General features: G+C 39.6%; 1 protein-coding gene across 1 annotated transcript in view; it reads left to right on the top strand.

Moving 5' to 3' along the window:
* Nucleotides 1–1,974: 1,974 nt before the first annotated feature.
* The window catches only part of PTPDC1 (protein tyrosine phosphatase domain containing 1), an 84,800-nt gene continuing 59,876 nt past the window's right edge, over nucleotides 1,975–26,898 (top strand). The window contains exon 1 of the mRNA XM_054588083.1: nucleotides 1,975–2,198. Within this exon, the coding sequence (XP_054444058.1) occupies nucleotides 2,180–2,198 (19 nt within the window). The 5' untranslated portion in view covers nucleotides 1,975–2,179. The remainder of the gene's footprint in view (nucleotides 2,199–26,898) is intronic.

The raw sequence follows: 26,898 nt of genomic DNA, 5'->3' as shown, positions 1-26,898 counted from the left end.
TCTCTCATTCTCAGCTGGATTTTTGACTTGATTACTCTGTGGCTTAGCTGCCAGACCAGTTCAGGTCTGGGAGCAAGTACATGGAGCTTTCTGCTACTCTGCAGCCATCTTGGATTTCCTTCAATATGCTCTTCTACCTGCTCTCTCTTCATTCCCTTCCAGCACTTGTATGTGCCACTCTCTTTGTCATCTATATACTTCTGTACTATCACTCCCTACACTTAGCTTGGTCCTCACCAGTTCAATTTTCAAGACTCTGTTCAGTTATCATCTCTTTAGAAAGTCTTCTCTGACAACTCTCTCTTTCTCCCTCCCCTGCCCACCCAAGGGACGCTCTTCTCACATGGTCCCATACCATACATAGTTATGATATGTTCAAATTTTCTTGTGTGCTTTCCTTTTACCCAGAGTGTGTGTTCCCTAAAGGCAGGCAATGTCTAACTTACCTCACTAGTCCTTGATGCTTAATGGAGCAGCAAGTATACAATAGGCATTAAAGCTTTTTGAATGCATAATATGAGTTCCAATACTTACTAATCACCCTTAGTCCATGCTAGGAAGTATAAAGTTCAAAATTTTCAGTTTTTACACCATCATATTGGTTTTGACAGGAAATACCTTTACATCAATATATCATATGAAGCCTGCTTCCTGAGATACAGGAGAGTGGCCTTATCTTTGTCTTGTTGATTCTTGTCAGCCTTAGACAGAATAGAGTGGTGTTCGTTTACTTAGCACCCAAAATTATATTCCTTAGGCCCATGTGCTTGCAATACTGTGCAGCAACTCATATCAGATCATGTGGTCTATCTAAAAGCTCTTCTGCATTTAGTTTGTCACCATTTTACCTTCCAGGGTTCATCTGCATCATGGAACTGGGAATGTGTGCCTTGCGGGATTAAATAGAAGCATATATGTAAAGCATCTGACACAGATGTGAGTCACAGAGTACGTTTTTCCTAATAAATTGTTGAGTGCATCCATGGAAAGGACTTATTTCTACTGAGCTATGTCATACAGGACCCCTTGCAAATACTTAAAAAGCAACAAGATGTAGTAGGATCTGCTAGTCATCTTATCCAAATGCATTTTATTGAGGGCAGATATGTGCTTAGACTACACCTCCCAGCTCCGTGAGGCCTATGGCTAAGTTCACATCTATAAAATGTGGGTAGAAGTTGTTGGATGTGGCTTTTACAAAAGCCTTTTCGAAAACAAGGATGTGATGGCTGGAGCTTCAACAACCATTTGGTCCATGAGGTAAATCAGTGGGTGGAAGCCAAGCTGTAAAGATAACACAGAAAGTTCAGATCCTTGGGCTACCTAACACATTCTTTTATGATAGAGTTTTTAAAAGCCTAGGGGGTTAGAATATAAAAATTTTGGGATTTTGTCACATGTCTATGAGCCCCATCAGCTCGTCTGTGGATGTAGCAGGTATGGGGTGCCAACCGGGCCGTGCTCTAATTCCAGTATTTCCGATCCCTACTGGAGGAGTACTTAGGAACATCCCGGGACCAGTTGCATGCTAGGTGGCCAATGTCGGGAGAGGATAGCATTAGCCATACAAAGGCGGGAAACTGGAAGCAGCTCCCCCTCCTGGGAGAAAGGGGAGCCGAACCTTGCAGTGTTGCTTTCCTTCCGTCTCTCACCAACTTTGATCGCAGAGGGAGTCAGAGCCACACTGGGGCTCCTCGCAGCCTGGCAGAGCCCAACCCACGGCCCCGCGTGTCCTCTCACCACTTGCGGCCCAGCCCGCCACTCTCCCACGCCCCCGACTCAACCACCAACCCCACAATGACCGCGCCCTCTCACCACGCCCAGAGTCTCCGGAGGCGTCACGGGCCGCTATGGACTGTTATTGGCCAGCGCGCATCACGTGCGGCGGCGCAAGCGGCGATTGGGGCAGATAGGGGTGGTGGAGGAGCGGCTTCTGAGCTGAGAGCCGCTGTTCTCGGTAAGCGGTCCGCGCGCTGTGCGGTTGTCGGGCGGGTAGGTGAGGCCGCGATGTGTGGGGGTGCTTACCGTCCGGCGGAGGGCGGTCCAGAATCCAGCTGCCCCTGAGTTCAAAGCGGGGCTTGTGAAAGCCCCGTCGGGCGGAGTCCGGGGGCAGCGGAGCTAGGAATTGGGCGCCGACCTACTGCAGGGGGAGCGGCACTGGCGGCTCCCGGGCGTCCTGATGGTCCGGCTTCTACGCGGTGAGCGCTTGGGCCCCTTCGTTGAGGGGAAGGAGGGTTTCGGGCCGCATGTTCGGGGGCTTCGGGGCCTGCGCCACTCGGGACGTGGTCTCGAGAAGCTGAATGCCAGGATTCTCACGTGGAAGCTCCCGATTTTCTAATGCTGACAACTAGTTAAAAGTAAATCATTAAATACTGGGATAACCACAGGAGACCTTTGTGACTGATGGAGACATGATTCTGCGCTCGTTAGCGGTGTAACCTGACCGAGTCACCTCTCTCTAGGACTTGCGATCCGTGCTCACCTTCTTGAAGGCAAAAAGAGCTTAGACAATACAGTGGCTCGTGCCCTCCCCTAAAGGCTGTGGAGCATAAGCAGGTGTAAACAGTTTCTCTGTGACTTTTAAATGTCACGAGGGCTGAGAGATTAGGAGAGAAAATGTCTAGAAAGGATCTGACGGGGAGAGGAAGATAATAAGAAAAAAGTGCGAAAGACTGCTTTAGGGGAATAGAAGCGGACGTTTCTGGATAGTTAGATGTATGAAGGGACCAAAGCAAAGTAGCATTCACAAACGTACGTATATACACTCAAAATTTTACTTGGTTTTCACTGTCTGTATGAAAACAATTGAAGCTCAGAAAGTTTGGGTGACTTTCTGCGCTCAAAACTATTGAATGGAAAAACTGAGATTTAAATCGAAGTGTGCATACCTCCAAACCCACCCGCGCATCGTGTCTCTCAGCCATCAGTCCAGTGTGTCCAAACATCCCCGTGCACAAGAATTACACCTTGTGGCTTTTAAAACACGCAGATCCCCAGCACCACCACCGCTCCTACAGAAATGTGGATTCAGTATCTGGAACCGGGCCTGGGAATTTGCATTTTAACCACTTTCCTAGGTGATTCCATTTTGGTGATCCAGGGAGCATTTTGAGAACAACTACTGTAATCTAATTCCCCACTTAGTCCACATGAGGTAGTACCCAAGGGACTCAAAGTTCCCTTCTTGAGCAGGGATTCCTTCTCCTCTGCCAGACAGGTGAATGACCAAGCTTTGGAAGGAAATCCTTTATTGGGAGAAGCCAAGGCTTCTGAGATCGCACCTTGCACTGCTGAACAGCTCTCAGTTTGAGAAAGTGCTGACAATTTGCTTTGCCTTTTTGGTTTTTGTTTGTTTTTTGGTTTTTGGGGGGCGTTTTGGTAGAGTTTCCTTCAGTGATATTCAGACCTTCCTAAAAAAACAGATCAAGTCATTTATTTTAAAGTTGATGTTAAACAAGCTTTAAAACACCATGAAAAAAACTTTAAAAACTACTGTTCATCCATAAATGCTACCAGTGTAACATAATTATTTTCATGTTCTGTTGTATTGTCCTATTAATTAACCATCTCCTTGTTGTTAATCATGTAGATTGTTAATGTTCACAAAATTTAGAAAATTCTTCCAAGAGACAGGCTTGAACTTTAAATTCCAGTTGGAAGTCTGAAAATTATCCTGATGATAAATCTTAAATCACTGTTCTGTGAAAGGTATATCTCCATTTTTCCAAACTAAAAATGCCACAAAGTCTGAAGATTGTTAGTTCTAAAATAAGTGGTATGGTGGGTTTGAAAGTATATGCATTGAAATGTTTCTTTTCTAGTGACTTTATCTGTTCTTTTCCATATCACTTGAACCTCACCAAAAGATACATCTAATTTAAGTATTTAATTTGCTTACATATTTCCTGTTGTAAAATTATATAATTGAATGATCTAAATGTTTCTTTGCAAATAATAACTATTAATTTAATGCATTTAGTGTGTATTACTGGAAAAAGTTATATATATATTTTTTCTGGCTGTCATGTAGAGACAACATGAAGTAGAAGAAGCAAAGTCGGCTTTAGTTTAAGGAAGAACTGGTATTCTAATCCCAATTCCAACACTTTCTTGACCTGGGCCAGTGACTTCCTCTCTGATTCTCACTTTGCTTATATTTAAAATGGGGACAATGCCTCCAGAGTTTTATCTAAGATACCATGTATTGTATAAAACTGTGGTAGAGTAATAAGTACAACTCTTTTTCTTCTATTCTCTTTCTCCTTCACTTTCTTTAGAGTAAATTTGTGAGTTCCAACCCCACTGTAATATTCAAGGTCATTTTCATTTCCAAAAGGAGATGCAACTTTTTTGAGGATCTACTGTGTGTGAAGCATTTTTAGAGTCCATACAAATAATCATCAAGCTTTTAAAAATATTTTTGAGAAATCTAAGCCCATATAGGCTACTTAGGTCTTTATCATATTTTGCTCTGTATGACTAAAATTATCCATTTGTTAATTCAGTAAATACTTACGAACACTTATTATTGCTAGATACTATGTTAGATGTAGAAGATAAAGCAGTGAAGAAGACCAGGTAAATACTGATTGTGATAAATTCTTGAACAATAAAACTATAAAGTCTCTGAATGTTAACATGGTGAGGAAATGTGTTCCATGCTGAGTGTCATTTGTAACAGAATATTGGTTAGAAAATTCTCTTAAATTTAGGTCTCAATTAAGATTGTGCAAGTAGGTTGTGTCAGAAAATGGGGAACTTAAGGAAAACAAATAATCACAGTTAAAGATTCCCTAGGTCTGAAATACTGTTTACAGGTAATTCAAGTGATGTAGTTTCCACTTGTTCCATTAAAATGTCAATGTTTTGATAGTCGTTTAGCTTAACTTCTAGGAAGTTGTAATCTTATTTTTTCCTTGAAATCATTCCATTTGACAGCAATTTTATGGACACCTAGTTTGGTAGAAAATTATGTCCAAAAAATCTTTCTCAATGATTTCCATAAAATTTATTGATTCTTAAGCCAATGGGAATTTTAACACAAACAATGAGTATGGACTGACCGTTAAAACAGGTATGTGAGAGAACAAGTAGCCCAGTAACCTTAGACATAATTCAGAAGTTCCATATTTTAATTTTTTTCATTGTGCAAACAGTGATCCATCTGATCACAGCAAATTGAGCAGATTGGGTTTTTAAAGAAACTGTATTTTGCAAGTGACTTGTTGTGATGAAGAAGATTCAAAACTCCTTACCTACTTCCACTTGCATGAAAAAAATAACATTAGGGATTCTGCTTTAGCATTTTCTCAGTTTGTTACTAATCATGCTTTCTGGCTATCTAGTTAGCTATTTGGACATTACTTTTTTGTCATGGTTTAAAATCTAACTTTTTTCTGTTTGGTGCTAAACCTTATGATTTTAATTCATAACCTCTTGAGTGGCATTCTTTACTGCAGCGTGGACCGCCTGGCCTTGTTCTAGCAGCTATGAAAAAACACTTCCTCTGTGCTCGCTATGTGGGCATGAATAAGTATCAATCTCTGGATTAGATTTTTTGTTTGGATGCTGCCTGCAGCTTTTGTAGCACAAGGAGCTGGTCATTGCAGGTAAAGGAAGAGGCCCACAAATTGTTTACTTGAGGGAAACAAAGACACACCGTTTTGGTCTCTGCATCATTTCTATTCACTGCAGTTCAAGCAGCACCATTTCTTCTGTTGCATGTTTAATCTAGTAATTGTGGTATTCTGCTTTTCAAAAGGAGAGTTTTCTGGCTATTTACAGGAGGCCTGTCCAGACGGTATCCAGTCATGTAATATGGCAAATAGAGACATTTAATGAAGACAATAACAAGATATAAGAAACATTGTACATAGGACAGCGATGCCTCATTCCTCTTCAAAGTAGGCACCTTGAGACCTCACACAGTTCTCCCAAGCACCATCAGCTGCCCCATCATATTTTCCTGAATCTCATCGATAGTCTGAAATCTCTTGCCTTTCAAAGGTGATTTCAGTTTTAGGAAAAGCCAGAAGTTGCAGGGCATCAAATCTAGGCTGTAGGGGGGCTGTGTCACTTGGTTGATTTGATGTTTCATCAAAAAGCTCTGTACCAGACGTGATGGGTGAGTGGGTGCGTTGTCATGATGAAGCTGCCATTCACCACTTGCCCATAACTGCGGCATTCTGAATCTTCTTCGTGGAGGAATGTTCGAGCTTCATGCAAAATTTGATGCAGATTCATTGCTCCACTCGCTGCCACTTTGAATGCAAGAGCCACACAATAAACATGGTCATTCAATGGTGTCTACCACCCCCAGTAACTGATACAGTGAAGTTGTCATTGTTCACACATGTGCATTCTAGTCCATTGTCCTTGTCTGCTAGGATACATTGATGTTGTGCAAACCATTCTCTGTATGTTAACAGTGGCTGGACTTTTTCCAGACTCTGTGTATATAAAATCAGGACTTTATTTCATCAAAAAATTTTGAGTACTTCCTGTGTGCTAAGCATTGTAATGCATTAAATGGATCTATTATAATAGATTCAATGGTAAATTCCTATCCAGTATGTTTAAGAAAGGCCATGTGATCTTAGCTCCTCCTGGAAACATTTTTTCATTTAGAATTGTACTTTTGCAAAATCATCTTTGATAAGTTACTTTTATAGCTTGTAAAGATTAATAACTCTAGGTGAAAAAAGATCCTATAGAATGACATTTTCTTCATTTTAAAACATCATCTTTCAGGATTAAATTGCCCAGTAGTTTAATTAGTGTTGTGACTGTGTTTTGTTCTTATTTTCTATTCCCAATACTGTTTCCCAAGAAGTTTGCATTTAACATATATGGTCTTTTAAAAATAACATTTTTAAATAACTTTTTCTTATAAAGGTAATGTGTATTCAGTGTCAAATATTCCTAATCAGAAAATAATAAAATAAAATACACTCTTAATATTTTGGTATACTTTAAATCTTTTGTCTATGCACATATTTTATCTTTATAAAAATGAGTTCATACTCTGCATTCTATTTTATTGCTTGCATTTTTTATTCTAGTATTATAATATATGGTAAATACTTTCTAATCACATAATTCCAGTTCTTTTTAAGCAGTTTTATTGCTAGAATAGGGACCAAATAATCCATTTATTGAATTCCTCTACAAGATAAATTTAGAAACCAAGACTACCCCTCAGGAAGAAAAATATATTTCTCTGCTTTGTTCCTTAATTCTGACTCCCTAAACCCCCCACTGGCCACCCTCCCATCCCCACCTTCAGAAAGGTTCTTTGGGAGAATCTCTGAAAGAAGGTTTATCTAGTCAGTTACACTTAGTTATTAACATTTCAAATTCTCAGCCAACCCTTCAGAATTTTTATTTTTTACTTTATTTGCTCACAGCAAAGCATCAGGTGTGGAGTTGGGAAGATTTGAAGTAATATAGGAAAATAAAATCATGCTGGAATTCTTAGAATTATACGGGAGGGATACCTGAATAAAAATGCGTTTAAAGTTGAGCAGTGTATTCACATTTAAAATCTTTGTGTTCCAAAGAAAATAGCCGGGTTGTTAAACTCCATTTTGCCTTTTGTGTGTTACCTCAAACTGTCTAGCAATTTTATTATACCTACTGCTAATATGTAAATATATTTGACAAATTATTACTGTTTTGAAATACACAATATTTTTGTCTTCATTTTTAAGGTCTGATAGTCTGTGAGAAATTATATACTAATGACTCAAGTCACAGGTTAAATTTATATTAAATAATTAAAACAATGGTGGGAATGTATTTTAAAATGTAGCATTAAATACCTAGAAATGTATATAATCATGTCCAGTGCAACTACAGAATATTTTGAAATTACCATTTTTATTTCTATAAAACTAAAACATTGAGTATAGACATTTAGAAAATACCAATAAGGCCCCCCAAAAAACCCTAAAACACTTAGACTCCCACCACTGCTAATAGTCCATTAGTTTACTAATCTAATTTGCTCTTCTCTTAATAGTGGATTTTATTTATAATGGTCATATAAAATGACAGATCTCCTATAGGGGCTTTGACCCTCTTCATTTGAGTTGAAATTTCAAACAAGTTCCATAAGTAGATGGGCTGATTCTTATTTTAAGGTCATTTTTTTAAATCCACACTCTTTATAAACCACAGCAGATTTTTATTTTTTTTTGGATCTCTGCAGACATCTGGCCTGTCACTTGTATTTGGGAAAAGATGTTAGTAAACTAATTTTTTAAGTTTGTTTTAGTCATCTGAATAATAACAAAATAAGAAATAATATAAGTAAAAAGGGGAAATATAGAAACATTATAAAGGAATAAAATTTAACCATACGCCGATTGTCAGCATTTAGGTCAATCCTTTTCAAGGCTATGAGATTTTTTTCTCTGCCTATTTTTATCTACTATGTGTACAGTTCTTCAATAGAAATGTTTTACCATTTTAGCCCTAACTGGTGGTGTTCAGTGGGTTGGGTGTCGTCTGATAAACTGAAAGGTCACCAGTTTGATTCCTGGTCAGGAATAAGCCTACATTGCAGGCCAGATCCCCAATTGGGGGTGTGCAAGAGGCAACTGATGATGTTTCTCTCCCTCTTTCCCTTCCTTCCCCTCTCTTAAAATATTTTTTAAAAATTAAAAAAAAATGTTTTACCATTTTAAGTCAATTTGTAATATTTTAATATGTTGCTGAAATAATATATTGCAGCTAATTCCAGTGTCTGTCTTTCCCAGCTCATCCACCTGAGGTATTCTGCAGGCCAGGTTCCTCCTAGATGCTGACCATCCTGAGCTGGATGCTTTATAATGCTCACTGTCATCATTGCTGTTACATCTTTAACTTGTCTTATATTTCTGTACTTTATATTGGCAGCTTACCTGAACAAGCTTACCTTCACCATGTCTTAGCACTGTTATTGGACTGCTACCCCTTTCTTCCTTAAAGCTGAGTTCATTTTCTCAGCTCCAGTGCTGACTAATCTCCACATTTCCTCTGCTCACCTGTTTTGCAAAGGTCCCAGCATGCCTCTAACTTAGCCTGCCTAATTTTGTCAGTAAAAGGCTTTTTACAAAGTTGGCTGACTCTATTAATTGTTTTCTTTCCTTTGAGCAAAAGCTCCTCAAAAACAGATAATAAGCAGGACCATAGGGAAGGTTTTCGTCTCTCTTTAGTTAGTTGTGTATGTTTCCTTGTGCACATGGGAAAAGTATTCTCATTTAGATAATTTTCTCCTCTTTCATCTAATGCAAATGATTTGATAGTTCAGCAGGGAGTAGTGGATTTTTAAAGTGTGAATGCCCTTAATAGTCTAAATTGCTATAAAGAGATTGTAGACATCAGGGGTAGACCTTGATAGACAAAACAAACTTTAAAATTCTTCACATTTGTGAAAATGAAACAATTGAAATATTTTTCTTTATATTAAAAGAAACCAACAGAATCAAGAGGGAAGGAGGGAGGGAGGTGGCAGGGAAAGGAAAGGGAAGGGTCAAGTCAAGGAACATGTATAAAGGACCCATGGACAAAGCCAAAATGGGAAAGGATTGAAGGAGGGAGCGGGGAGGGGAGCAGGGGAAAGTAGGGGGGCGGGAAATTGGAGACAAATGTATTTGAACAATAAAAAATAAAAAATAAACTAATTTTTCTAAGTGATTTAACAATATAGGGTGGAAATGATTTTATCACCTAAATGGTGGTGTTTATTGGTTTCAGCAGAGTGAATCCTGTTGCATTCGGCATCTGTGGAAGAGATCTTAACATCTATTAATCACTAATTTAGTGCCAGCCATTGAACCCAAGTCAGCCTGTTACTGTATATACTCTTCATTCCTTAGCCCGTCCCTTAGGTCTTACTGAACACCTTTGACTCTCTTCCACACAGCAGTCCTTTAAATATTTGGATTCATTATTCCCTGGATATGTGCTTATATTCTTTCTACCAGACAGCTATCTTTTAAAGATCAGGGACTATTTTTATTTGTCCTTGTATTCCCTCATACCTCCTTTAGTTCTTGGTACCTTACAGGGGCTCAAGTATTTATTACACTGAATTGAACTGTTGTTCATACAAGTTCCTGACTCCCCTGGCCTCTTCCCCTGTAAACATACTCCAGTGTGTCTCTATTTGAAGCTATGTTCCCTAGTATATTCTGCCCTCCTACTCTGAAAACAATCTGCCTGCGCAAGAACACAATTTTCATGATTGAAAGTTGGAAAAATGTCAGAGGTTACCTAATTTTATTATCATTGAAAATGTTAAAGTTTTCTGTTACCAGACAGTTATAACTGAAAACTGCATTATTTATTTTGTTAATCGTATTGTTCCATTTTTCGCCATTGAGAGCTCTTTCAGTTGACTCTGTATCCTTTGACATATTCCCAGCAGTTTGTGCTTTGAGTACCTCCCTACTTTCTGGAACTAAAAGATGGATGCTCCAGGCTCATCTGATACATTTTGTTCTACCTCTAAAATCAGCCATTTCAGCAAGGATCCCAGGAGAATGGTATTAGAAACTGGAATTTGCTCTGATGTGCTTATTGTTACTGGGGTGTCATTGCTTTTAGGTTCTATCAGCCTAAGGACCGAAACGAGGAAATAATGTGTGTATATTAACCTGTGTATATATACATATCCGTATTACTTTTACTCATCAGTTTTTATATAAGCTAAACAGGAATTTCACTGATGTCTTAGATGCTAATTCAGAACTGTATGGTTCATTCTAGCCTTTTCCCCTTACCTGAATTTTTCCTTCCAACACTGACAAACCTGGTTCCTACCATTCACCAACGTTTTAATTATTTTTCCGTCCCAGTGTACATGCATATCAGTATCATATTTCTCACCATACCTCCATGAGAAACAGCATTACCATCCACAGTGCTCATGTACAGTTCCTTTTGTCTTAGTTTCCAGTCATTTCCAAAGTTACTTAGATCCCTTTCTCCCCACTGCAGTGAGGTAATGCCATATATTTGTAATACAATTAAATTCCATTCCAGTCTCCATTCCATCCTCCTAGTTGATGTTGTTAATATTGCATTTTAAAATATTCCATTCAGCTTCATTCTTTGTGCTATAAAGCTCCATGGGTTTTGAGAAATGGATAACATCATGTATCCGTCACTCTAGTACTAGACAAAATAGTTCTGTGGCCCTAAAAATTATCTAATGTGTTAAAAACAAAAACATAATTGGTTTCTATTCCATGAGAAATATGAAGGACCTCCCAAAATGGAAGTTATGTGTAAAAATTGATATGTTCTTATATATTTAAACTTCAGTCACCTTCAGAGTACTCTCCATTTGATGCAATACACCTATCAAGACATTTTTTCCGCTGCCCAAAAAACAGTTTTTTGAACTTGTTAATTTTGATGACTTTTAGTGCTTCTGCTCTCATCGTTTCACCTCTTTCACATCAGCAAAACGTCCCTTTGAGGACTTTTGTCACCTGAGGAAACAAACAAGATGTCTCTCGGGGAGATCAGGTGAATAGAGAAGGTTAGGGCATGGGGATTATGTCGTTTTTGGTCAAAAATTGCTGAACACTCAGCACTGCGTGGGCAGGTGCTCTTGTAAATCACCCATCATGAAATGGGCAAACACGTTGAAAGAGTCTTCAAAATTTTCACTGAAGCCAAACACAGTCTCTCACTACAATGCCAACTGGTACACTAATACAGATGGGTTCCTAGAACACTCAACTAGTGGAGGAAGTCTGTACTACAGGGGCCTGCCCTCCAGAAGATAATGCTGGTTTTTTGGGGGTCCCTCCTTATTCATATATGATGTAATTTCTTCAGGTATTTCTTATTTGAAAATATTCAAACTAGTACCAATTTCTTAAGAAAATTTACAGCAACCACATTTTCACATGCACTGATGGCCTTTTAGGTTTTTTTTTTAATTAAAAATACAACATACAGATAATCTAATATCTTTAAACAGAAAAATGAGTAGTAGGCTTCTTGGGAATGTTAAATCATTTTCTCTCTCTCCTGAAAACTATACTTCCTGTCAGTCTTGTTCTTGCTTTTGCTTTTAGCCTTTTAAAAATCAAGGACTATCATATTTGTCCTTATATTCCCCCATACCTCTCCTAGTTCTTGGTACCTAGTAGGCGCTCAAGTATTTATTATAGTGAATTGGACTGTTGTTCATGTGAGTAGCTAACTCTCCTGGCCTCTTCCCCTATAAACATATTCCAGAAGGTATATGTATTTTATTATATATGTGATTTGCAGATATTTTTTCCCAATCTGTGTTTTCATTCTCCTAACAATGTTACACAGAACCAAAGTTTTTAATTTTGAATTTTTTTATTTTATTAATTTGCTTTTGGTATTGTACTTAAAAATTCATTGCCAAACCCAAAGTCTTGCAGATTGTCCTTTATGTTTTCTTTTGTGAATTTTGTAGTTTCTGTGAGTCTTCCAGTTTCTGTGAGTCTTCCAGTACAACAAAACATCTCCATTTAAATTTAGATTTTCTTTGATTTTTTTCATCAGGGATTTCTAGTGTTCTATACACAGATCCTGTGCATATTTTTTTAAGATTTATACTGTATTTTGGAGGATACTATTACAAATATATTATTTTTAAATTCAAATTCTAAGTATTTATTGCTTGTATGTAGGAAAGCAGATGACTTTTGTAAATTGACTATGTACCTTTCAACCTTGTTAAAGTCACTTATTTACATGAGTTATTTGGTAGATTCTTTGGGGCTTTCTGCATAAACAATTATGTTGTCTGTGAATAAAGACAGTCTCATTTCTTCCTCTCCAATTTGGATATCTTTAATTTCTTTTCCTTATCTGGTTACACTAGCTATCACTTTTAGTATGAAGTTGAATAAGAAGTGGTGAGATAGAAAATCCTTGCTTCATTCCTGATCTTAGGGAAAAACTTAACATGCCACTATTGAGTATGATAGTAGCTGTGATTTTTAAAAAAGTCTTTATTAGGTTAAGAAGTTCCCTCCTACTCTTAGTTTTTTTGGGAGTTTTTGTCATGAATAGATTTACAATTTTGTTTCTGCTGTGTATATTAATATGATCACATGATTTTTCTTATTCAGTCTATTAACATGATAAATTACATTAATTGATTTACAGAACTTGAATCAGCCTTGCATTGTTTGGATGAACCCCACATGATCATGATGTATTTCCCTTTTTATATGTTGCTGGACTCAATTTGCTAATATTTACATCTAAATTAATGAAAGGTATTGGTGTATGGTTTTCTTTTTTTGTAATATATCTGGTTTTGGAATAGGTAAATGCTGGCCTTAGAGAATGAGTTGGGAAGTAGTCTCTCCTGTTTTCTGGGAGGGATTGTAAAAATGGTATTATTCTTCCTTAATATTTCGGTGAAATTCACTAGTGAAACCATCTGTTTCACTGGTGTTTTCTTTTTGGGGGAAGAGTTTCCACTAATTTAATTTCTTTTTTAGATACAGGTCTATTTATATCACCTATGTCTTCTTGAGTGAGTTTTAGTAGTTTGTACTCTTCAAGGACTGGTCTATTTAATATAAATTATCAATTTTATGGTCATAGATCTGTTTGTAGTTTCCCTTATCTTTTGTTTTTAATTTATTTTTTCAAATACATTTGTCTCTGCCTTCCCCCCACCATTTTCCCTTGCCCCCTCCCTCCTTCCCTCCCTCAGCTCTTCCCCTTTGGTTTTGTCCAGGAGTCCTTGCTATATGTTCCTTGAATTTCCCCTTCCCTTCCCTTTCCCTGCCCCCCCGCTTCCCTCTTGTCTCTGTTGATTTCTTTTCCTTTCAGTGTTGCTGGTCATATTTTCCTTGCATCTTTGCAATGTTGGTTAGGTTCCGCTTACAGGTGAGATCATATGGTATTTGTCTTTCGCCCCCTGGCTTATTTCGCTTAGCACGATGCCCTCCAGTTCCATCCATGCTGGCGCGAAGTTTAGTAGTTCTTTTTTTTTTTTTCTGCTGCGTAGTATTCCATTGTGTATATGTACCATAGTTTTTTGATCCAATCATCTGCTGATGGGCATTTAGGTTGCTTCCAACACTTGGCTGTTGTCAATTGTGCTGCTATGAACATTGGGGTGCATAGGGCTCTTTTGTATTGGCGTTTTGGTGTTCTTAGGGTATAGTCCCAGCAGGGGAATCCCTGGACCAAAAGGCAGTTCCATTTTCAGCTTTCTGAGGAAATTCCACACTGCTTTCCATAGTGGCTGCACCAGTCTGCATTCCCACCAACAGTGTGCTAGGGTTCCCTTTTCTCCACAGCCTCGCCAGCACCTGTTGTTTGTAGATCTGTTTATGATGGCCATTCTGGCCGGTGTGAGGTGGTACCTCATGGTGGTTTTGATCTGCATTTCTCTGATGGCTAGTGATGCTGAGCATCCTTTCAAATGCCTCTGGGCCCTCTGTATCTCCTCCTTAGAAAAGCATCTGTCCAGGTCCTTTGCCCATTTTTTGATTGGATCTTTTGTCTTCTTGGAGTGGAGTCGAGTGAGTCCTTTATATATCTTGGAGATCAAACCTCTATCTGATGTATCATTAGCGAATATATTTTCCCATATAGTTGGCTCCCTTTTCATTGTGCTGATGTTTTCTTTCGCCATGCAGAAGCTTCTTATTTTGATGAGGTCCCACTTGTTTATTCTTTCCTTTATGTCCCTTGCTTTAGGAGACATATCGGTGAAAAAATTGCTGTGTGGGATATCTGAGAGTTTCCTGCCAATGTTCTCCTCTAGGACTTTGATGGTGTTGTGACTTATATTTAAGTCTTTTATCCATCTTGAGTTTATTTTTGTGTATGGTGTCAGCTGATGACCCAATTTCAATTTTTTGCATGTAGCCGTCCAGCTCTCCCAACACCATTTGTTGAAGAGGCTGCTATTGCTCCATTTTATGCTTCTGCCCCCTTTGTCAAATATTAGATGCCCATATAAACCTGGGCTTATTTCTGGGCTTTCTATTCTGTTCCACTGGTCTATGGGTCTGTTCTTGTGCCACTACCAGATTGTTTTGAGTATGGTGGCTTTGTAGTAGAGTTTGATGTCCGGTATTGTGATCCCTCCTACTTTGTGTTTCTTTCTCAAAATTGCTGCGGCTATTCGAGGTCGTTTATGGTTCCATATAAATTTTTGAAATGTCTGTCCTATTTCTGTGAAATACGTCATTGGTATCTTAATAGGGATTGCGTTGAATCTATAAATTGCTTTGGGTAGTATGGACATTTTGAGGATATTAATTCTTCCAATCCATGAGCACAGTATATGCTTCCATTTATTTGTGTCTTCCTTAATTTCTTTTTTCAATGTTGTATAGTTTTCTGCATACAGGTCTTTTACGTCTTTGGTTAAATTTATGCCTAGGTACTTTATATTTTTTCTTGCTATATCGAATGGTATTTTTTTTCTGATTTCTTCTTCTTCTATTGCATTGCTGGTGTACAAAATCGCCTTTGATTTCTGAATGTTGATTTTGTATCCTGCTGTTTTGTCAAATTCACTTATTAGGTTGAGGAGTTTTTTGGTAGAGTCTACAGGGTTCTCTATGTACACTATCATGTCATCTGCAAACAATGATAGTTTTACTTTCTCCTTTCCTATTTGGATGCCTTTTATCTCTCTCTCTTGTCTGACCGCTGTGGCTAGGACTTCCAATACGACGTTGAAAAGAAGCGGTGAGAGCGGACATCCTTGTCGTGTTCCCGATCTTAGTGGGAAAGCTTTCAGTTTTTGCCCGTTGAGTATGATATTAGCTGTAGGTTTTTCATATATGGCCTTTATTACATTGAGGAATGCCCCATTTATTCCCATTTTGCTGAGTGTTTTGATTATAAATGGGTGCTGTACCTTATCAAATGCTTTTTCTGCATCTATCGAGATGATCATGTGGTTTTTGTCTTTTCTTTTATTTATGTGATGTATCACGTTTACTGATTTGCGTATATTTTGAACCATCCCTGCATCCCTGGGATGAACCCACTTGATCGTGGTGGTTAATCTTTTGAATGTATTGCTGGATGTGGTTTGCCAATATTTTGTTGAGGATTTTAGCATCTATGTTCATCAGCGAAATTGGCCTGTAGTTTTCTTTCTTTGTAGGGTCTTTATCTGGTTTTGGGATCAGGGTGATGCTGGCCTCATAGAAGGAGTCTGGAAGTCTTCCCTCCTCTGGATTTTTTGGAATAGTCTGAGAAGGACAGGGGTTAGCTTTTCCTTAAATGTTTTGTAAAACTCTCCTGGGAAACCGTCTGGCCCTGGGCTTTTGTGTGCTGCGAGTTTCTTGATTACTGCTTCAATTTCCCCAGCTGTTATCGGTCTGTTCAAGCTTTCTGTTTCTTCCTCCTTCAGTGTTGGAAGATTATACTTTTCTAAAAATTTGTCCATTTCATCAAGATTTTCAAATTTCTTGGCATATAATTGTTCATAATAGTTTCTGACGATCATTTGTATTTCTGTGGTATCAGTTGTTATTTCTCCTCTTTCATTCCTGATATTATTAATGTGGGTCCTCTCCCTTTTTTTCTTGATGATTCTGCTTAAAGGCTTGTCAATTTTATTTATCTTTTCAGAGAACCAGCTTCTGGATTGGTTGATCCTCTGAATTGTCCTTTTTGTCTCTATGTCATTCAGTTCTGCTCTAATCTTGACTATTTCCTTCCTTCTACTTGCTCTGGGATTTATTTGTTGTTGTTTCTCCAGTTCTTGAAGTTGTATTGTTAGGTCTTTTATTTGAAATGTTTCTATCTTTTTTAGGCAAGCCTGTATTGCTATGAACTTCCCTCTCAGGACCGCCTTTGCTGTGTCCCATAGGTTTTGGACAGTTGTCTGTTCATTTTCATTTGTTTCCAGAAATTTTTTGATTTCTTCTCTTATCTCATTATTGACCCATTCATTGTTTAATAGTGTACTGTTCAGTCTCCATGAGTTTGCAAGTTTTTGAAGTTTCTCTTTGAGGTTGATTTCGAGTTTCAAGGCCTTGTGGTCTGAGAAAAAGTTTGGTATGATTTCAATTTTCCTGAATTTGCTGAGGCTTGCTTTGTGTCCTATCATGTGGTCTATCTTTGAAAAACTGCCATGAGCATTTGAAAAGAATGTGTATTCTTTTGGATGTAAGGTTCTATATATGTCAGTTAAGTCTCTTTGATTCAGTGTGTCATTCAGCGCCATGATATGTTTCTTAATGTTTTGTTTGGAAGATCTGTCCATTTTTGACAGTGGGGTGTTGAAATCCCCTACTATCAGTGTGTTGCTGTCTATATATTTTTTGAAGTCATCCAACAATTTCCTTATAAACTTGGGGGCTCCTATATTGGGAGCATATAAGTTTACAATGTTGATGTCTTCTTGATAGATTCTTCCTTTAAGTATGATAAAGTGCCCCTCTGGGTCTCTCTTTATGGCCTTTGCTTTGAAATCTACTTTGTCTGATACAAGTATGGCAACGCCAGCCTTTTTCTCATGCCCATTTGCTTGGAATATTATTTTCCATCCCTTTACTTTCAATCTGTGTAGGTCTCTTGCTCTGAGGTGGGTCTCTTGTAGGCAGCATATGTGTGGGTCATGTTTTCTTATCCATTCAGCTACCCTGTGTCTTTTGATTGGGGCATTTAGTCCATTCACATTGAGAGATATTACTGATAGAAACTTACTCATCTTTTCTCTTTGTACCTGTGTTCCTCTCTGTCTCATTCTTTTCCTTCATCTGCTTAAACCAGTCCCCTTAGCATATCTTGGAGTGCTGGTTTGGTAGAGATGTATTCTTTTAGCCTTCTCTTGTCTGGGAAACTCCGTATTTCTTCTTCTATTTTAATGGAGAGCCTAGCTGGGTAGAGCAGCCTTGGCTGTAGGCCCTTGCTTTTCATGGCTTGGAATATTTGTTGCCATTCCCTTCTGGCTTGTGTTTCTGTTGAGAAGTCAGCTCCTAGGCGTATCGGGGCCCCCTTGTATGTTACTTTCTCCTTCTCCCTTGGTGCCTTGGGGATTCTCTCTTTGTCTTTGACATTTGCCATTTTAATGATGATGTGTCTTGGAGTGGACCTCCTTGAGTCCCTCTTGAGTGGGGTCCTCTGTGCCTCCTGGATCCATGAGAGCCTTTTTCTCCTCAAATTGGGGACATTTTCCATCATGACTTTTTCGAAGAGGTTCTCTATTCCTTGCTCCTCTTCTTCTCCTTCTGGTATCCCTAGTATACGGATATTATTGCGTTTCAGGTTGTCCTGCATTTCCCTAAATGCCTCTTCATTCTTTTTGAGCCGTTTTTCCATTTCTTGTTCTTTCTGGGAGCTTTTTTCTACCTTGTCCTCCATCTCACTGATTCGATCCTCGGCTTCATCCAGCCTGCTTTGGATTCCTTCTACTGTGTTCTTCAATTCAGAAATGGTATTCTTCATATCCTCTTGTGTCTTCTTGATAGTTTCTATGTCCTTTTCCAGGCTGATATAGTTTGCTGTAAGATCCTGATAGTTTCTCTGCAGTTTCTCATAGTTCTCTTTGAGCTGGCTGAGCTCATTGAGCTTCCTTAGAACCATTGTTTTGAATTCCATATCTGATAGTTCCCTTGCCTCTATTTCATTTAGCTCTCTCTGTGGGGAGTCCCCTTTTCCACTCATTTGAGGGGAACTTCTTTTTCTTCCCATTTTTGTGAGAGTCTGTTAAGTATTTTTGTCTTTTACTTTTCTTTCTGGGCTTGCCTCTAATGATGTCAGTTGTTGACCCTATAGGGCCTTGGGTTGTTTGTTTGAGCCTTTCAGGAGTCTAATGCCTGTGTCTGACTCCTGCTTGGAGCAGCTCTGTGACCCCTTCGGTCAGGGCTGGGCTATTTTTTGGCATCTCTCTGCGCTCTCACGCGGGCTCCTTGAGCGTGTTCCCAGCGCGGCAGGGTCCCCCACCCCCCTGGGCTCGCATGTGCTTGCCCCAGACCAGGGGGCTTATTCGGGACCTCGCGTACTCATCTGGCCCCCCTTGGCACGCAAGCTTCGCGGCACTGGTCAGTTTAGGGTCTTTTATTGTGTATTTTCCCCGCTTTTGGCTCTTTGGGTGCGTTGCTTGCCCTCGCCAAATGGGGACTACGGAAATGGGAGGAAATCAGCTCTAGGACTCTCCGGTTAATCCTGTTTCTGGTCTCTCCTCCAGGGACTCTGGGCAGCTCTACTAATTTTGTGGGCCGCTCCGCAATCGCGGTGGGCAGGTCAATTTACGCCTGCCCTTGCTGCTCTGCACACTCCCTCGCAGGCCGTATGGGTGCCAGTCTGTGTGAGGCCTTGCCGGCCGCTGCAAGCGTTCGCCAGCCCGCGTGGGTCACACACACGCTCGTCAACCGTCGCTGGTCACTCGGCGCAAGTGTGCGTGCCTGCTCTGGGTGTTTTGGGGGTGTCTATGTGTGCTTTTTGGCTTTTGGCTCTTTGGGGGTGTGGCCTCTTCCCATGCAATGGAGACTACGGCAAGGAGAAGGAGTCGGGACTCCCCAGTTCCTCCTCCCGTTCTTTCCCCAATGCCTCCGTTTCTAGTCTCCCCTCAGGGGTCTCTGGGCAGTTCTGTGACCCCTTCGGCCAAGGATCCACCCCCTGTGCGGACTGCGTTTCAATCGCAGGCAGTCTGGTTCATGCGCGCCCCGCTTCTGCCTCTTTGGGTCGTGCCTTTCCAGCCCACAATGGAGACTACCGAACGGGGAGGGAGTCGGGACTCCCCAGTTCCTCCTCCCATTCTTTCCCCAACGCCTCCGTCTCCAGTCTCTCCTCAAGGCTCTCCCATCCAGTCTGCACTCAGCCCCGCAGCTCCCACGTGTACAAGCTCTGTGCGGAGCGCACGAAAGGCAGGTTGATTGATTCCCTTATGCCTGAGCGAGATGGTAGCTGCAGAGTGGGAAGTGCGTTATCACCCGGGCTCCACCGGCCGCTGTCTCAGTTCTCTTCAGAAAGTTTGCCTCACCATTCTTTTCCCAGGCACCAGCCCACCCTGCTGCCACCTCTACCCAGCGATCAAGGAGGGTGGCTGCCACTGCAACTTTTGCATTTGCCCTTTAAATGTCTTTTAGCATCCCCAGCCACCTGTCTCTGGCAGAGAGCGCCCCTAAGCTTTTTGGGGTTGCGTTTTGTCTGTATTTTCTCGGCTTTAGCTGCTGTAGTTTAGGGGTTCCTGTTTATGATTCAGACCCCGTTCTTCTCTGGGGGAGCTAACTGGCCGTTTCAATGTCCCTCTGGTGCCAGTGCCCGTGCGCACCCAGCCCACCCTCTCGAGCCTCCACCCCAGTTCTCACCCGTTGGGATGTGTGAGAGTAGAATCCACTGTCTGCGGCACCAAGGCTCCTCTCCCACTATCGCTCCACTGCTTTCCAGGTGATTACTCCATTATTTAGTTGCAATTCCAGTTTGGTTTTGGGAGGAGGTCAGTGTGACTCCCATTCACTCCTCCGCCATCTTCTCTCCTGTCTTTGGGCATTGTGTCTAAAAAGGCATCACCATACCCAATGTCACCTAGGTTTTTTTCATATGTTATCTTTTAGAGTTTTACATTATAATTTTATAAGTTTACATGTAGGTCTATTATCCATTTGAGTTAATTTTTGTGGAGAGCATCAGGTCTGTGTCTAGATTTTTTTTTTTTTTTTTTTGCACAGTGGATGTCCACTTGTTTTAGCACCGTCTGTTAAAGAGACTGTCTTTGCTCCATTTTATTTTCTTTACTCCCTTGTCAAACACCAGTTGACTATATTTATGTGGATTTGTTTCTGGGCTCTCTGTTGTGTTCCATTCATCTGTGTCTGTTTTTTTACCAATACCATATTGTCTTGATTACTGTAGCTTTATAGTAAGCCTTGAAATAGGTGTCAGTCATCCAGCTTTGTCCTTCTTTAATATTGTGCTGGCTATTCTAGGTCTTTGCCTCTACATATAAACGTTAGAATCAGTTTTTTTATGTCCATGAAATTGCTTGCTGGGATTGCATTGAATCTATAGATCAAGTTGGGAAGAACTTGACAATATTGAATCTTTATCCATGACCATGGAATGTCTCTCCATTTATTTAGTTCTTTGATTTTGTTCATCAGAATTTTGTAGTTTTCTCATATAGAGCTTATATATATGTTGTTAGATGGATCATATTTTAAATTCATTCTGTCAGTGTGTGACTTTGGTTTGGGTATGCAATCTATTAACATTTAATATAATTACTGAAAATTAGGATTTATGCGTGCGATTTTCCTTTTTTTTATGTTTTATGTCTTTAGTATTTATTTTTTATCTTGGCTTCTTTTTTGTTAGATATTTTTAATTATCCCTTTTCAATTACTTTTTGTTTCTTTTCTCTATGTTTTGAGTTATTTTCTTAGTGTTTACCATGGGATTACAATTAGCGTCTTAATTTTAACAGTCGTCTAGTTAAACAGATTAATATTTGCTTAATTTCAGTACTATACAAAAATTTTATTTTCCTCCAACATAACTTCCATTACCTTCCCTGTTTTTGTACTGTTATTGTCCTATAATTTAAATTACCTCTTTATACATTGTAAGCTCACCAACTTATTTTTTAAATCAAATTTTTAAGAAAATATTTTTCAATCTTTTTTTAAAGGTTCTTATTTATTTATTTTTAGGGAGGGGAAGAGAGGGAGTGAATCATCAGTGTGTGGTTGCATTTTGCGTGCCCCCTGCTGGGGACCTGGCCTGCAACCCAAACATGTGCCCTACACTGGGAATCGAACCAGCGACCCTTTGGTTCAGAGGCTGGCACTCAGTCCACTGAGCCACACTAGCCAGGGCTCATCAACTCATTTTTATAATTATTGCTTTATGCAGGTGTCTTTTAAAGCAGGTCAAGAAAATAGTTATATTTAATGCATTTTCATAATACCTAATTAATTAGGTTTTTAGTGTTCTTTCTTTATAGGGATTTAAGTTACCTTGTAGTGTTTTTTATTTCAACCTGAAGAAAAACCTTTCATATATCCTGTAGGGCAGGTCTGCTAGCAACATATGCTCTCAGTTTTGTTTTGTTTTTTTTTTAATTATTTGTTGTTAATCTGGAGATGTCTTAATTTCTCCTTTGTTTTTCAAGGAGGGTAGAGCTGGGTATAGAAATCTTGGTTGAGCATCTGTTTCAACATTTAGAAGATGGTCACCTCACCGTCTTTATCTTTTCTGATAAGGTACCTCCCCCGTTGTACCCTGGTCATGATTGTATTCTGGGCTACAGCTTCCTCAACTCAGTTTAGTTGTCTCTGGACTTTATTTCCTTCTTTACTTACTGCTTACTTTCTTCCAAAAGCTTACTGAGGTAACTAGTCCATTGATAACCTCCTCCTACTCCTTGCTCTGTGGGCATATTCTTTTTAAAATTTCTTTGACTCAGGCCTCAGGAGGAAGGGGAAGCTAGTGCATGAGCTCAACCCACTACTTAAGCCAGATGTTCTGTGTATCTTTTATGGAAGGTCTAATCTAAGCCTGTGAAGTCCCAGGAGCCACATACCCGCCTGTATTTTAAGTTACCCAGATTTGTCATCCAAGTACTTGAAATATGTTCCATGGAATAGTTGTTTTCTTAGAGAAATCAGGAATTGAAGAGGTAGAAAAGCTTATCCATCCAGGTCTATAAATAAATGGAAATAGTAAGGTGAATACTCTACTTTACCCAGTATTTTAGGCATTTTATGTTGAACTAATTCTAAACAGTATGTCATAAAATCTGTATTAAAATGTTAACATAATCATATCCACAATATTTATATATTTATGAAAATAAATATTTAGATAATGAACATTTATTGGTTAGGAATAAAAGTTATGGTGTCCAAAATGGTATGTAATCTGGTGCTTGACCAAAAAGTGGCTGGTGTGGGGAGTCTTTCTTCTTGCTGGTATCACCTGCATAGCATGCCATGATTTCCAGGTTATGTGTTTGGTTTAAAATAGAATTTTGCTAGGAGCATTAGTACCCAGGCCTCACCCAGGGATATGAGGCTCTTTCTAGATCTGATTGATAAATGTGGAGTTTCTTAATGTATTTCAAGATTTTGTGAAGACTGGCTCAGGAACTGTTAAAAAGGCTTTGTGGTTTGACAGCTAAACAGAACTCAGGAGACACACCTTCACAGTAGATTTTATGAATACCTGCTGTGAGGTAAATGCCAACTACTTAGGGTATTGGTTCTCAGAACATCAGCATCACTGGAAGCCAATTAAACAGGTAGATTCTTAGCCCCACACAGACCTGCTGAGGGGAAATTCTGGAGTGGGGTTTAATAGTTTGGGTTTTAAAGAAAGTCCTCCAGGTGGTTCTGTTCAGGTAGGAATTGTTGACCTCTTGATGAGTTTAGGAAGTATCTGTGGTGGAGATATTGACATGAGGTTGATTTAAGCTTGTAGAGAATAACTAGCCAGGTGTGGCTGTTGGTGAGAAAAAGCAAGGAAGTATGGAAACCTAGCTTGTGAAAACCAGCTTCATCTCATTAACATTTTACTCATCTGTTTTGTCATAGTCTGTGTCTTGTAGAATCTGAACCAGCATGTTTCTTTAAATGATGAAATCCCAAGGATCTTGCTATAGTGTTGTTTTTTCCCTAATGTGTTACAAGTCTCCTGAGAGTGGGGACCCTCCCTAAAGTGTATTTAAGAGTGAGAGCATAGAAGCCAGTGAAGTCCCTAGTGAAATGCCAGACCTGTATATTCAAGGCAGCCTTTAATACTTTCCCTGAGGACTTGTTAAAAGGCTGTGGGTATGAGGAGTGAGAACTGGAAAAAAAGGGAAGGTATTTTTTAAATGTTGCCTGACTGCCCCAGGAGTGATTTGAGGAGAAAAAGAGATCTCATGCCCTGGCTGGGTAGCTCAGTTGGTTGGAGTATTGTCCTGTGCATCAGAAGGTTGTGGGTTTAATCCCTAGTCAGGGCACATACCTAGGTTTCAGGTTCAATCCCTAGTCAGGGCACGTGTAGAAGGCAACCGAAGTTTCTGTCTCACATCAGTGTCTGTATGTCTCTCCCCCCCTTTCTAAAAAGCAACAGTCATCATCATCATCATCATCCTCAGGTGAGGATTTAAAAAAAGGGATTTTATATCGTTCTGTCATTTATTTCAGGGTACAGATTTACAGGTGAGGACATTTCAATTTAAAAGAAAATCTGTTTTGTTTTACTAAAGAATCATAAGGAGTGCTTTAATTCTTTGAGGACAAAATACTACTATAATATTAGGAAACTATATTTTATAGCATCTGAGACACTGGATGAATCTTCAGTGAGCCCTTCATGAGGAGGAGATGTGAATAAAATGTGTAATTGATGTCAAGGAGGGCATCCCAAAGGAGAGAAAATTTGGGCTGAGGGTTGAAGTTAATGTCACCATGCATATTTATTGGAAAAGAAAACAGATTGACTTTTTAGGGAATTAGAAAGAACACAAATCTGTCAGGTTGAAGATCAGCAACAAGTCGAAGATATAAATGTGATAAGCAAAACTAAGTTAACGGAAAAACTATGTCTTATATTTGCATAGTGGTGCTGTAATGTCATTGTTATGCTCTTAGCAATAACCTTGAGTTCCATAAGGCATGATTGCCACTTCTCCTTTACAGAAAAAGTGAGGTTCAGAGAGATTAAATGATAATGGTGGTGGTCGCAACTAATGATAATGGTAGCTAAACCTCAAGCTTGCCTCCCCAGTCTATCTTTTATTGAATGTTTATTTTTATTCATGTATTTATTCAACAAATCTTTACAGAGTACCTATTGTGTGCCAGACTCTGTTGTAGGCTTTGGAGATAGAATAGTTGACAAAACAGACAGGAATCTGTGCCTTTATGGAGCATGCATTCTAGTAAGGTAAAGCAGAAAATATGTGGAATAAGTAAGTAAATTGTACAGGATCTGGCACAAATAACACCCTTATTTTATTGCAAAATCTTTTATTACAAAATCATAAGCATGTAGTTATGTAACATAAAAACATCACACTCAAGCACACCATGTGACATTTTAGGTGAAATGTTCAAATTAAAACTATAAATTATTATACCCATATTATTGCCCTACCAACCACGTTCAAGCGGGCCTTACTCTGGCTGGACCCTGTATAATGTTAGATATGTTTTCTTCCTCAGTCCTGAGGAAAAAGTGAAGCAGGGAAGGGGAGCTGATTTAAATTGTAAATAGAGTAGCTAGAAAGGTTTTGAAGAGAGGGATGATACAACCCCGTTGAAGTTGACAACATCACCTTGACCTCTTGTTGAGAACAAACTGAGTTATGGATCAGGCACAAATTAGATCATGCAGACTCTTAAGTCAACTTTCAACAACCACTGGGCAGGTGGTGAGTCTTGAAGATGTTGATAAATGTGCCCAAGATCACAAAGCTAGTAAGTGCCAACAACTCTATTGAAAATGTGTTTGGATTCTGTAACCTTATGTTCAGGCCAGCTGCATTTGTGTTTCTGTTAGGAGGGAGCAGGCTAAAATGTGTAAGGGGCTGTGTTCTTGACATGAGTAAATTCCTTGGTCCCACTCTCAAAACGTCTGAGTTGACAATCTGTATTGATGAAGAGTTTAACAATCTATCATCAAAACACTCCAGCTCATTCTGATATAGGAGGCCCTCTGCCCACACTTAAAGAAATGCTGTCAATATGATTAGATTCTGCATAGCAGTCATGGTAGCAGAATCTGAGGATGAAAACTTTAAGTGTGTAAGGGGATATGAGTAAACCCATGAAAGCAATATAAATATTCTATGTTCACAGATAATACAATAATAATAATAAGTAAAACACATAAGCTTACTTCATACAGAGCAATATTCCAGGTGCTTTATATAATTTAACTCATATACTCCTTATCACAATGCTATTAAGTGAGCACTACCATTATTCCCATTTTTAAAAAATAGAGTTTATTGAGAGGTTCCAAGATGGTGGCAGAGCAGGTGGAAGCTACACTGACCTCCTCCCAAACTAGAATTACAACTAAATTATAGAAAAATCATCCTGAATACCTAACTGAACACTATATGGAGAAAAGCCTATAACTAAGGACTTAGGGAAGAAATAACATCTCCACAATGAGACTGGTAGAAAGTGCAGAGACCTAAGAAGGTTGGTTGGGACCCAGCAGGCAGCAGCTGAATGTTTCCAAGGGATACTTCAGCACCTGGGGGGAGGGGGAGGAGCCCTCCCTGAGAAGTGTGTGTGGAGTCTAAACCTCAAGCTTGCCTTCCCAGTCTAAAGCACCAGACTGGGAAAGGCATCCACATAGCATCCAGCTATGAAAAGCAACAGGATTTTTGTCCTCCAGAAAGAAACTGTTAGAGACATAGCCATCTTCTTAAAGAACCAACACACAAAATTTTGTTTGTAGCCACTAACCCTTGGCTCTGGTAAAGGGAGCCAAGACAAGAGCAGTATGAGGGGTTGGTGGCTCTGGGGAGAGGGCTGAAGGGTCAGCTGCCAGGATCCCTGTGCTCAGTCATTCCCATAATGCAGAAGCCATCTTTCTTAGGCAGAGCACTTGCCTCCAAGCAGCATCAGCCTGTGGGGGAAGCAATAGCCCCACCTGCAGGAGCCCCTCTTGCCCTGCCTTGTAGAGCTTAAGCCTTGCTGAGGAGTGCAGCTGGAGGCTCTTTCAATGTCTAAGCTTAAAAGGCAGACTGCAGGCAGAGACAGATCAGTGGTTGCTTTGAGACTTTAGCTGACCCTCCACTAGGCCAGTGCTGGTAAAAGCTACCTATGGTGTGCAGCTTGGTTCTTTCTGCATGTACCTAGACCAAGCAGAGAGAGTCACAACCTGTGGATCACTGATAGCTCAAAACAAGTTGTCCAGGGGCAGCCACAAGCAGCATGTGACGTAGGTCTGCACCAGAGTATTTACAGATCTACTTAATACATA

The sequence above is a fragment of the Pteronotus mesoamericanus genome, unplaced genomic scaffold (genome assembly GCF_021234165.1).
Source record: "Pteronotus mesoamericanus isolate MK-2021 breed Mesoamerican mustached bat unplaced genomic scaffold, CSHL_Meso_final scaffold_125, whole genome shotgun sequence".
NCBI lineage: Eukaryota > Metazoa > Chordata > Mammalia > Chiroptera > Mormoopidae > Pteronotus > Pteronotus mesoamericanus.
The sequence above is the reverse complement of the archived record's forward strand: the minus strand, read 5'-3'. Positions and strand labels throughout refer to the sequence as shown.